Source organism: Dipodomys ordii, unplaced genomic scaffold (genome assembly GCF_000151885.1).
Source record: "Dipodomys ordii isolate 6190 unplaced genomic scaffold, Dord_2.0 Scaffold207, whole genome shotgun sequence".
Taxonomy (NCBI): domain Eukaryota; kingdom Metazoa; phylum Chordata; class Mammalia; order Rodentia; family Heteromyidae; genus Dipodomys; species Dipodomys ordii.
The window spans coordinates 1,569,550-1,582,445 of NW_012267423.1; the positions used below are offsets into that span (position 1 = coordinate 1,569,550).

Consider the following 12,896-nt stretch of genomic DNA (forward strand, 5'->3'; position numbering starts at 1 on the left):
TTCTTACGAATACTTGTTACCGAGGAGAGTTTCCTGGGATCTGACTCTACCCTCTCCAGCAGAGGCAGGCTACATTCCCAGGGGGCTAGTTTAGTGACGCTTGAGTCTGACCACCTACAGAGTGCACTCCTATGTTACACCTAGTTCTCATCTGTAAAGGAGCAGTTTCTTACCCTTCTTTTTGGTCCTGATACTTATTTGGGGCTTCTAATTTTCTTTGGGGGAGTTTTGGGTTCCCGAGGGTCACTCCAAAGCTCCACCCTCTCCAAACAAGAAGTCGCGTCCTGGGTATCCAAGGAGACCACCGGTCCTTGCCCATCTTGCTCCTTCAGCATTCTCCATTGGCCAATGAGATTCCCTTGCAGACTCCACCCCTCCGCCCCCGCCCCTATAATAACCAATGGGTTTGAAGCAAAGGAAACGCGCCCTTCCAAGCCCGGTCTTATTACCCTTCCTGTCGTGCGCACTCCCTCCTGGTATATGTAGTTTCCAATCCGCCAGACTAGTCAGGAGTGTGTCTTCCTTAGAACTACCAATCCCGTCGGCCTTCGCGAAAGGGGGCGGAAATAGGCAAGGACTACGGGTCCCGGTTTGCACTTGGAGCTTTACAATTCCTGCTGTCTGCTACCGTTTGTACCACTGGCGTTTTAAATCACCTAAGTGCAGGGATTGGGTTTGCTGTGCAGCAGCAGCAAACCCAGACGCCTCCGTTCTGACTTGAAGCAACTCCGTGGCCAAGCCAATTGGCTGTGGCCAGGCGTCCTCCGCGGGCTGAGGGCGAGAGGGGCACGTCATGTTCGCCTCCTGCGCTGGCCCGGGGCTTGGCTGCCTCGGCCGCGGGCTCGGCCGGGCCCGCGCTGGGCGTTGGACGGGTCGGGCTTTTCAGGGCCGGCTGTGTAGCTCCGCACCTGAGCCCGACGTCCTTCCGCCTGGCCCGGCGCGCCGGCCTCTGAAGGAGTGGACGCTGCTGGTGAGCCCGTTCGGTCGGCTGCGAGCGCGGCTCCGGTGCCACCTGGCCGTGAGGCCCCTGGACCCCCTCACCTTCCCGGATGGCGACCGCGTGCTGGTGACGGTGTCTGGCGTGGAGGGCGGGACGCCTGGCCTGGACAGCCTGCAGGTGCAGTACGACGAGGCCCTGCAGGAGATGGCCATCGTGTCGGACACCATCGATCCCCGGGCGTCGGTGGAGGTGAACGTACCCCTGAAGTTTGGCAAGTGACGTTTAAGTTGGGGCCCACCGCACTCACGGCGCTCTTGTTAAAGTTCAGCCCGCGCACATTTTTTAATCAGTCACTTGGGACACCTGTCTCATTTAGAGTTGGCCCCTAAAGAAGCTTCCTCTTCTGCATCCACACCGAATTCCCGAGTAGCATTTGAGAATCAACCTCACAATTAAGGAAAAAAATTAAATCGAGTGGAAACATGATTTGGAATAATCCCCTTATGCATCTTTGTCACACTGTCATTAGTAAACTGGTTTATTTTTCAGGGTTGATAATTCATTCAATAGTATGGTTGGCCATTTAAGTTTCCCCTTACCACACCTTGGCCAAATACCCCTGTCTCCAGAATGTTCCATAGACAGGTAACCTGGAGCAGGTATTGGTTTCACATATGCACCCAGCTTCTTAATAACTTGTCTCCATTCTTTTTGGCCTAAGTATGTTCTCAAATTTGGCCTAGCAAGCTTTTGAAGAAATAGACATAGAAAGACTGCCAGGGAACTTCTGTAATAATAACACAAGTTGTTTCCTAGACATTGGGTTTGGTGTAACTTCTCAGAGGTAACTTTTTAGGGAGAGTTCTCCAGGCTTTCATTCTTAGAAATGAAGGAAGATATTGAAAATGATCATATAATGATTTAGCATTTCTGAGGTAATCTTTTAGTTGAATTATAAAATAGATATTATCACCATTTTAGATGAGGAAGCTAAGATACAGGAAGTCGGATGCTGGTGGCTTATGTCTGTAATCCTAGCTACTCTGGGGCTGACATTTGAGGATCATAGTTCAAAGCTAGACAGGGCAGGAAAGTCCTTGAGATGCATAACTCCATTAAACTACTCAGAAAAAGCCAGCAATTGTGCTGTGGTAAAGTGCTAGCCTTGAGCACGAAGAGGCTCAGTGACAGTGCCTATTCCCTGACTTCAAGTCCCAGGACTGGCAAATAAAATAAAATACAAATAAGATATAGGAAGTATCCTAAAGTATTTATTGTGGATGAACAAATAGAAAAAAAAATCAGTGACTTCATGGAACTCACATTGTAGTGGAGGGTAGATTTTAAAATGCCTTCTCTTTAATACATGAAGTGATAGAGTTTGGCTATGGACTGGATTCACTCAGTCATTATGCTTTATTCCCTCTCAAAGTCTGACTAGGTAAATAAGAGAACCTGCTCTGTAAATGTAATAGTCTTGGGGAGAGAGATGCTTTGGAGCTTTGCCTATAGTACAAAATAGACTGAGTGTTGAGTAGACTAAGCAAAAGTATGGTAGCACAGATAAATACAGATGCTTTTTGTTGGTGCTTCTTACCCTCATCGTTGCTTCCTCTTTTTAGATTTGAAGCCCAATTTCCAATGTACTGTTTCTATTCTTCTATTCCACAGGCCCCCTCAAATCTGGCTTCACGCTTTTCCTCCACATTGTCTCTTATTTGTTTCAGCAGATGGGTTGAAGTAATGGGTAGCTTTAATTTCTCCACCTACTTAGCAAGGTAGAGTGAGTTTAAAATGTTTCATTCTTTTCATAGCTGTCATCAGTGCTTTAGATACAACCATGTGCTGTGACATTACATTATTATTATTAGAAATAAGCTTTGCAGTTAATTTGCATCTGTGTTTCTGTGAGATAAAATTGTTTTTCTTATATTGTCACAATTGCAATAAAAATATTGCTGTTTTAAATAACAGATTACAGTTATAAAGCTATGGAGATTGATTTTATAACTATTGAAATTGTAGCAATAAGCCCCAATTTGTTTACTTCTGCATTTTACTATAAGAAGATATTTATGTGAATTAAGTACTAAGTTATCAATATTTCTGTCTATTTTTTTATATGTCGTTCGTAGGGCTTGAATTCTGGGCCTGGGCCCTGTCCCTGAGCTCTTCAGCTCAAGGCAAGCACTATACCACTTGAGCCACAGCACCACTTCCGGTTTTCTGGTTGCTTATTGGAGATAAGTTTCATGGCTTTTCTTGCCCAGGCTAGCTTTGAACCTTGATCCTCAGATCTCAGCCTCCTGTGTAGCTAGGATTACAGGCATGAGCTACCAGTGCCCCACTAGTATTTCTAAGTCTTTTAATGCAGAGATGCCTAAGGTTAAACTGTAAGTAGACAAGTAACAATGGCAACTCTAATTCCTTATTTCCCAGCTCTGAATATATTCCCACTTAACTCATTATTATGGTTATTGTTTACTAGTGGCTCCACTTTTGAAAAAATACTTCAAATATCTTGTAGCCTAGCTGCATGGTAATAGTCTAGTTTTTTAGATGTTAAGGATTAGAGGGAGAATTTGCAAATCTAAACCATGGTCATATGTATTACATGTTATTACTCTATGCTTTTAATTTGGAGGAGGGTTCTGAATAAATCTTTAAATCTTCCCGAATATAAGAGACACTTAGCTTGATGACTATCCTAACATATTTTTATTTACTTGTGTGTGTGTGTGTGCGTGCGTGCGCGCGTGTGTGTGTGTGTGTGTGTGTGTGTGTGTGATTCTCAGAGAATCCTTTCTATGATATTTTGTAAGAGAGGTAACAGTTTCTTCTCTCTTTACTTTATGTTACTTCTTCCTCTCTTTAAAACAGTGAGAAACAATCATTTCTAAAAACTGGCAGAAAGATGTTGCATTTGATCCAGTTGCCTTGGCTGAGACAATATTTTTAGAGACTGTTGACCAAAATGTTCTCTTTAGGATTCAGTAAAATGAGGAATGTAGCTAAGGAACTGGATCTCTAGCAGGTATTAAAATGCTTCGGAGCTCTTTAGTACTAAACTGTTTTTTCCTTCTCTTTTAGATTTGAATATCAAGTCATTGGGATCTGGCTGTGTAAAAGTCCAGAATATTGAATGTGATCATTGCAAAATTGAAACTGAACAGGGTATCAGCTTCTTGGGCTCTGTTAAGGTATACGTACTCTAAACTACTCTTTAAAAAAATAGACCAGCCCTCTACTAACTCATATACAATTATAGTTCCGCAACTGTGGTGGCTCTTCCCTTCTTGGGTTCCTAGATGCCTTCCTAGAAAGGAGCTAAGTTCCTTCCATCTTTTGGCTCTCACCTAGAATCACTGGGAGGGGGCTGAGCACGGCACACCCCTTCTAAAAGTGCCAGCCTGGAAATGGCATACAGCATTTTCACTTGCATTTTATTGGCAACAACTGAGGTTAGGAAACACACTGCCTTTCCTTTGGACAATAAACATTGATTTCAGTTTTTGACATAGTTGGCAAGTGTGAAATGAAGCTACACATACATGTATGTTTGGGGTCTGCCTGAAGGGACTAACTAGAACATGCCTACTGTTTTATTTCTGCTTGGAAGCATTTTCATTTAGCTTTTTTTCTTGGGTGCAGTACAATGTACTATAACCCTTTGAGTAATGTGTCCTCATTCAGCCCCTTCCAGCCTTATAAGTATAGATTTGGGGATCATATAGAACTGGATTCTAATTGATTCTTTTTATTTTTTTGTTATTTATATATTTATTTTCGGTTGTGGGGCCTTAACTCTGGGCCTGGCACTGCCCCTCAGCTCTTCAGCTCAAGGCTAGCACTCTATCACATGATTCACAGCACCACTTCTGGCTTTTTCTGCTTATGTGGTGCTGAGGAATCCAACCGAGGGCCTCATGCATGCAAGACAAGCACTGTACCACTGATCCACCTTCCCAGCCCTGACATTTTTTTTTTCTTAACAGCTATCTAACTTCTGAGATTCAGGGTTTTTACCCTCTATAAAATGGGAAAAATAGAATACCTATCTCTTTAAATTGTTAGAATTAAATGCTATAGTTCATGTAAAGTAGGCTACATTGTCTTTCTAGTACTGACAAACTGCCAAAAAAGAGATAACTATTGGTAATAGTAACTGATTGATAATGGCAATGGTTAATGTGCTCCCTCTTTGTGTTTACTTACCTGGTTACAGGAATCTGTGACTCCCAAATCCTTCTTAAAAGAAGCTACTGGAATATAGCTCTATATAATTTTGTCTTAGAAAGTATTCCTTTTTTTTTCTTTGTCTCTAATAACTGCTTTGACAGCAGTTGGCATTTTCTTTTCAGTAGATATGTTTATACTAGTGTCAGCTTCATTTCCAGGTTCTTCTCTTGGTGTTTCATTATTGTTAAGAAAGAAACATGATAAATGTTTCACTAATTTAAGACAAACTTTATTTCTTCCTTTTTTGTCTATGTTTTATTTGTCTTTCAGAGTCAAAAATTATATGTTCAAACTAAAGGTGGCAAAGTGATCTGTGTTGGAACAATCTACGGAGATACAGATATCCATGCATCGGATAAAAGTGTAAGATCCATTGTAGCAATGAGACACTATGTTGAAAATGAACTTTACAGCTTTGAGGGGTTGGGGAGGTGAGGAGGGTAGGTATTGTAGGGGAAAAACAAAGGAGGGGGTAACAATGCTTGATAGGAGATGTACTCATTACCTTACTCATATAACTGTACCCCTCTGTACAGTATCTTTACAATAATATATCTATATATTTTAAAAAATCAAAAATAAAGTGTAAGATCAGAGCTTTCTCTTGTTAGCAATTACAATTTTGCTTCCCATTGACTCACAAAGTAGGTGGCTTTTAAAGAAAATAATCTTTAATGCATTCTGGTTTGTTAGTAAATTCAAATGTAATTGTAGTCATTAAATATGCAATTTAAATTTTAGTTTGTGATTTTAATACTTGTGACACTTCCTTATTTCAAATGAGTAACAACTTAAATACTTAACATTTAGTTCTTATCCTGATTTTTTAGTAGTTATTGGTTAAAATATCTCATTAAGTTATACCAACATATCTGCACTTGATTTTCTTGGATAAGGTTTACTTGAATACTGTAGTTTCCAAGACCTGCTTACTTCCTCTCTAGAAAAATTGATTAATTTGTAATTCAGCTTTCTTCTGTACTGTCCACAAGGTGGCACTGTTAGATATCTTTACTATTCTTCAAATCCTTCCATAGTAGCTATTGGAATTTTTATTAGTATAGGAAGATAGTTTGTAATTTTTCTTTTGTTGTTATTGTTCTAGTACTCCAACTTGAACTCAGGCCTCATGATTCTGCTCAGCCTTTCCCCTCTTGGATGGCTCTTTACCACCTGAACCATACCTTCAGTTCCAAGTTTCTGGTCATTAATCAGAGAAAAGGATTTTTCTGCTCATGCTACTTCAAATCAAGATCCTCAGATCTCAGCCTCCTGAATAACTAGAATTATAGGCAGGAACAACCAGTGCTCAAATTGTAGATTTTAATCAACTGTTTTATTGCTTTCTGTGATTTAGCATAGTATTAAGAGTAATGGTAAAAATTTAAAATTACCTTGCATATAGCTATTGAAAATGAAAATATGATATTGAAATTAACGATACACAAACATATAAATAGATGTATGTGTACATACGCATACATACATATGTGTGTGTGTGTGTGTGTATGAGACACTTTATTCACTAACAGAGTAGGTACCAATAATTATACTATCTGAAGGAATCTTAACATTTACTATTTAAATTAATAAACTTGTAGTTCTTCAATAAAATTTCTTCCAGCATGTTCAGTCAAAAAAAATAGTAAAGGTATAATTTTGGAAGTCTTTAAAAATGTGACCAATAATGTTTTTAAATCTTAAAAAAAATTCAAGACTTTTTTGTTTTAAAGTTTTGCAATCTGCACCAGTGTTTTGTTAGATTTTTATTGTAAAGATACTGTACAGAAGGGTTGCAGTTACATGAGGTAGGTAATTAGTACATTTCTGAACAAGCAGTGCTACCTCCTCCCTCATTTTCTCCTACATTCCCTCACTGCTCTAGTGCACCTTTCTCCATCAGCTTTTCATATGCTTTTATTATACATATATATGTATGCGTGTGTGTATATGAGTATAAAACTGATAAATATCAACAGATTACATACTATGTATATACAGGCACATACGCATACATATACCCATAAGTATAATAAAAGCATCTCTTTATAATTAAATTTGTAAGTAAAGTACACCTTTTATTCAGGAATTCAATCTTTTTTTTGGGGGGGTGAGAGGTCCGGTCGTGGGGCCTGAACTCTGGGCCTGGGCGCTGTCCCTCAGCTCTTCAGCTCAAGGCTAGCGCTCTACCACTTGAGCCACAGCACCACTTCTGGCTTTTTTCTTTTTGCTTATGTGGTGCTGAGGAATCAAACCCAGGGCCTCACACATGCAAGGCAAGCGCTCTGCCACTGAGCCACCTTCCCAGCCCCAGGAATTTAATCTTTATTATAAGGCTGAGGCAGAGAAAACATTTGTATTCTCACAAATGTGCTTATAGGGGGAAAACCTTTCTTTGACAAATTTATTGAAATTATTTAAAGTAAAAATTGATATTAATCCACATGTAATTAATGCAAAAGAAAATATCTACTTAATTAGAAATAAAATATATGAATTTTAAATTCAGAAGGGAAAGTAATTCTGATTTACTTTCCATAAAACTCTATGAGTACTTTTTTCTCTTTTTGTACTTATGTCTTCTAATATGTTAATATTCTTGAAACTGAACTCTTATTAGATAACACTTTGAACTCTTAACAATTTCTGGCTTTGTCGGGAGAAATGTTATTGATGCTAGTGTGTTCCAGGTAGTGAGACTGTTTCTTTAAATACCCAGTATACTACTTGAAGTTGCTTCTGGGAAAAATGGGGGCAAGTTCTTAATGTCAATATTTTTATATTCATATCATAAAGAGGATTTTGGAGGTCACTATTTTATATGTGACCAATATTTGAAACAAATGCATACTGAGATTTATTCGGGAAGTTTAAGGATGAACATAAAATCCTTTTCATTTTAATCACTGGAAGGCTACTGCCTTATTAATTATAAAATGGGAAAATTCTAGAGATCAAAAGTGTAGCTGTCATGTAAACATACTAAAGGATAGAAATCAAGATAGCTCAATAGAAAAGTATTGCAAAATTCAATACATTTATTTTTCCTCTAGCAATAATAATCAAGTAAATTTGAAATACAATTGCTATAATCTGATAGAAGGTATATAAAAGATATCCACAGCACACATCATGTTCTGTGCGGAGATGCTTTATACTTTCTTCTTGAGAATAATGGGTAAAGGTGGCTGCTCTTCCCTCTATTAGCAACTTTTCATAGATGGATTGAAGGCTGGAGCCTTCAATGGTAAGACAAAAAAAAGAATGAAAAAGCTGAAGTAAAGCATTAGTATAAGTATTGGAAGAGGGAACATGGAAATATCCACTTGTGCAGAATATAATTATACATTAGAATTTTTTTTTTGTTGGTCATGGGGCCTGAACTCTGGGCCTGGGCACTGTCCCTCGGCTCTTCAGCTCAAGGCCATAGCACCACTTCTGGCTTTTTCTTCTTATGTGGTGCTGAGGAATCGAACCCAGGGCCTCATGCATGCAAGGCAAGCAGTCTACCACCGAGCCACCTTCCCGGGCCCACATTAGAAGTTTTTAAATACAAATTTTGTCATTAAATATGAATACTAGAATAATAGGTACTACTAGTGAGTTTATTTTGTTGCTGGATTAAGGTCAAATGAAAATGTCAAATATACCTTGAAATATATACCTTATATAGCAGGAGTAAATCTGACAAAACATCAAAAATTCTATATGGAAAATACAAAACCTTATTAAGAAAAGTTAATAGTGTTAAGTAGCAGAATTTACTTTGTATCTTATATTCTAGAAAGAGCGCATGTTGTTCACAAGCCTGTAGAGCTAGAAGTTACTTAGAATTTAAAAAAACTGTAGAATCAAGAAAAGGTAGGAGTTAGAAGCAAGAAAACCATTGTACATTAAGTAAAAACAAAACAAAAAAAGAAACTTCATATAGTTGCCCACTAATTCCAGATATACTATTTTGGCTTTATTTCCAGTTTTTGTTTTATAACCAACTAATTGGAGTTTTTTTCTTATTAGACTGTAACTGTAGATAAACTGCAAGGAAGTTCAATTAATATATCTACTGAAGATGGTTTGCTGGAAGCCAAGTATCTTTACACAGAATCATCATTTGTGTCTTCTGCTGCTGGAAATATTGCATTAGGAAATGTGCATGGTAAGCTGACAGAAGATTAATAAGTCTTAGACTTTACATTTAGCATAAATTTTAAGAAATGACTGTGTAGTTAAAGAAGGATCAAGAAACTGGCCTTAGTTGGGCACCAGTACCTCACGCCTGTAATCCTAGCTACTCAGGAGGCTGAGATCTAAGGATCCAGTTCAAAGCCAGCCCAGCCATGAGACTTTTATCTCCAATTAACCACCAGAAACCTGGAAGTGGCACTGTGGCTCAAGTGGTAGAGTGCTTGCCTTGAGCTGAAGAGCTCAAAGACAGTGCCCAGGCCCAGAGTTCAAGCCCCATGACCAACCAAAAAAAAAAAAAAAGAATCTGGCCTTTTTCTAAATAATTAATTGCAGTCCAGATACCCTTTTAAAATATTATGAAAGTGAAATGATAAAAAGCTGTTTTGCCAAAGCATTGAAGATATATTACATATGAAACTGACAATAATTCTGATTTTAACGCATATCCTTATAACATGAAATGAATAACAAAAAATATGTGACATTAAATAAAAGTAGTTTTAAATAAAGATGAGTTTTCAGTGATTGCTTTTATATTATGATAGGAGAGCTAAAGTTAAATTAATGAAACATTTGGGTGGATCTAATTATAGGAACTCAGTTATACTAATTTTGGTTAAATGGTATATACACTTGCGTTGGCACCAAATCCTCTCGATACCTTGCCATTTTCAGTTATCTGAGTTTCTTTTTTATACTTTTTCAAACATGTCTGCAGAAAACCTTTTTGTTTAATGTAAGCAGTAATACTTGGTTCATATTTGTTTTAGGGAAAGGAAAAGAGAGTATAATAGTAAGGTAGCTTGGCAAAAGTCACATCCTAGAGTTCAGTGTCACTCAGCCTGCTTCTCGTATTTCCATAGAGCAGATGACTTAAATCCAGGTGTGGATACTTTCTGCAATATATATGACTAGAATTAAGAATTACTTATCCCAGAATGAACTGTATTCTATATACACATCTGCCAAAAGCTTTACGGGCTATATTCCAGGAAGTATGCTTTTTCCATAAATGATCCATTTTTGTAGTAAAGCTGAATATTAGTACCTATACATGTTGGCAAAATCCCCAGAGTGAGCACAAATTATTAGGTGCTATTAGAAAGTATGGTTAGTACTAGGCTAGCCATTGCTGTATACAGAAAGTTGACAAGTTGTAAATTGACAAGTAAATTTCTCATTATAAAACCGAAACAAAAATTTAAAAAAATCATTATACACTTTCAATAATTCTTGAGCCTCAATTTAATTGTTAAACTTTAACTATTCTTGTAAGCAAGTACTTCAATGTTGATCATAATTAAAAGTATTATGCCAAATCTACAGAATAGCTTTAAGCGAGAAGACAAGTTTCTTATCAACTCAGATGATGATGAACACCCATAGAAAAATAGCTCTGCTCTCCGCACTGCTTTATATGATGACTATATTTAGTACTTTCACATCTTTGCTTTTAATAAAAACAGGAATTGAAGTTGGGATAGTATATCACTAATAGCATATATGATAGTCAGACAGGTGAACTATTTTGAGGCAGCCCTCAAAATACTCCAAGTCTTTTGATTAAAGAAGCTAAAATAGAAACACTGTGAAGGATAAGGGTTCATTCCTTTGCTTTTGTAAAGGAATATTATATTTATATTTACTGTCCTTTAGTAGGAAATCAAATATATTTCCTTACATGGTTAAAAGCTAGATCTTGTGTTAGACTTCTGTCTCCAGTTTGAGTTTCCCTGAAAGTGGAAATACTGAGAGAGGAACTAGAGAGCTTTGCATTAGCTAGGAAGACTTCTTGAGACTGATGCCACATGAAGGAAGGAAGCCCAATTTCCATGGGAGAACTTGTACTATGATACGATTTCCACATCCCCAGTGGGGAGCTCTGAAGCTGGCATGGTCCCTCAGAGTTGTGTCAAGTTGGAATGAGGAGAGCTGGACTTTCATACCCCAGTCATTAGATGCCAGCTGCCCCAGGGAGAGTGTGATCTTGGGCCAACATGGCTCTCTGTAACTGAGGCAGTTCCAATGAGGGCTGACAGTTGAGGGCTATCTGCCAGCAGTGCTCTCAACAGCTAGGAAAATAAGCCTTTCTGGGAGGAAGGGGGCTCAGGATGACGGCTCATAGCCTTTGCTCTGGGTATATTTACTCTGCGACACCCTTGTGTACTAGATTTTGGGGCAGGAGATGATACCTGTCCTTAAAGAATGCACAGTTTAGTGGAAGGATTAAATGTCTTCCTCAGTTTCTCAGCCATTCCCATCCCTATTGGGATGTCACCTCCCACTTCATCTGCAGTTGCAATGCAGTTTCAAGGCATTGTTATCCTACCTCGGTGTAGTGCATTTGTGACTGTCTGTCACCACTCTTTTGTAATACTAGCACAGCAGTTGCTTCCATGTTGTTTAGCCCTGTTTTTCCATCTAGCCCTTACCTCTAGATCTACTGCAGCTTTTCAGTATGTACAAAAGAGAAAAAAAAAACCCAGAAATGAGAAAACCCTTCTTATTCCTAATGCATACCCCCCAGTGCTCTGTTTTTTAAATGACCCTTTGGAGAGCTCACGTTTCTTGTCCCTCTTCCCATATCACCTGTATTTCTGTCACTGCCCCAGGGGATCAGGTGAACATACTCTTCAAGTTTGAAATTTAAGGTACAGTAGGTAAATAAGAGAAGGCAGGGTTTTAGTCTCACATCCTTTAGGTGAAAAGATGGACGTCTCTATGTTCTAACTACAGGAGTCTTATGGGGGAGTTTTATGTCTACCAAAGATCTTCCCAAGCCAGAACTCTGACCATATATTTCAGTGAATTCTTTGTTTCAAATGCTGACAGTTATATAATGCAAATTAGATGTATATATTGGCTGTATTCCAACATGCTGGCATAGGATCTTAAAACTCGTGTTTATGGGAAAATGTTGCTACTTCCTAATATCTGACTTATAGAAAATAAAGTTTGAGACTATATGCATTCTAAAAGCTGCCTGTTGAAGATTTATTTAATTTGGCTTCCTTCTTAAGCTAGGCTTTAACAGATTTTTTTTATAACAGATTTTTTTATAAGCGGAGCTGAAATTTCCAATATATAGATGTTGTAAAAAGCCAGGCATACACAGATATGAACAAGAACTGTCTTTTTGGTAAGTTTTACTAGTATTTGCATTTGGAGCCCTTTTGCCAGTAATTAGGCAGTGGGTGTTTGAAAGAAAACATGTAATGAGTGCCTAAATTAGCAAATTCCTTCCACTTAATGGACAATTGGCTGTTTACAGATGATGAAAACAGGACTTAGAAATGTCTCATTGTTTATGTGCAGCTCTAAGTGAACTAGTAAAATAGCGAGGATTTTATGGTCGCTTAATTACTTTTAGGAGATATTCTTAAATTTGGTAGATATTAGATGTTCTTAAACATCTTGATTCTAACCAAAATTTCCATCATTGATTTCAAGGCATTCTGGTCCTAGAGATGTTTCCTATAGTCAGAAAGCTCTGTAACACAGATGTACTGAGTCAGCAATGTTCCATGTTGTA

At 38.2% G+C, this 12,896-nt stretch overlaps 1 protein-coding gene across 3 annotated transcripts in view; it reads left to right on the forward strand.

The window, feature by feature from the left end:
* Positions 1 to 690: 690 nt before the first annotated feature.
* The window catches only part of Fam185a (family with sequence similarity 185, member A), a 32,647-nt gene continuing 20,441 nt past the window's right edge, over positions 691 to 12,896 (forward strand). For 2 of the 3 annotated variants that reach the window (XM_013035258.1, XM_013035259.1), the window contains exons 1-4: positions 691 to 1,211; positions 4,031 to 4,140; positions 5,450 to 5,542; positions 9,197 to 9,335. In XM_013035258.1, coding sequence (XP_012890712.1) covers positions 794 to 1,211; positions 4,031 to 4,140; positions 5,450 to 5,542; positions 9,197 to 9,335 — 760 coding nt within the window. In that variant the 5' untranslated portion in view covers positions 691 to 793. The remainder of the gene's footprint in view (positions 1,212 to 4,030; positions 4,141 to 5,449; positions 5,543 to 9,196; positions 9,336 to 12,896) is intronic. The other variant, XM_013035260.1, reaches the window with a different exon arrangement.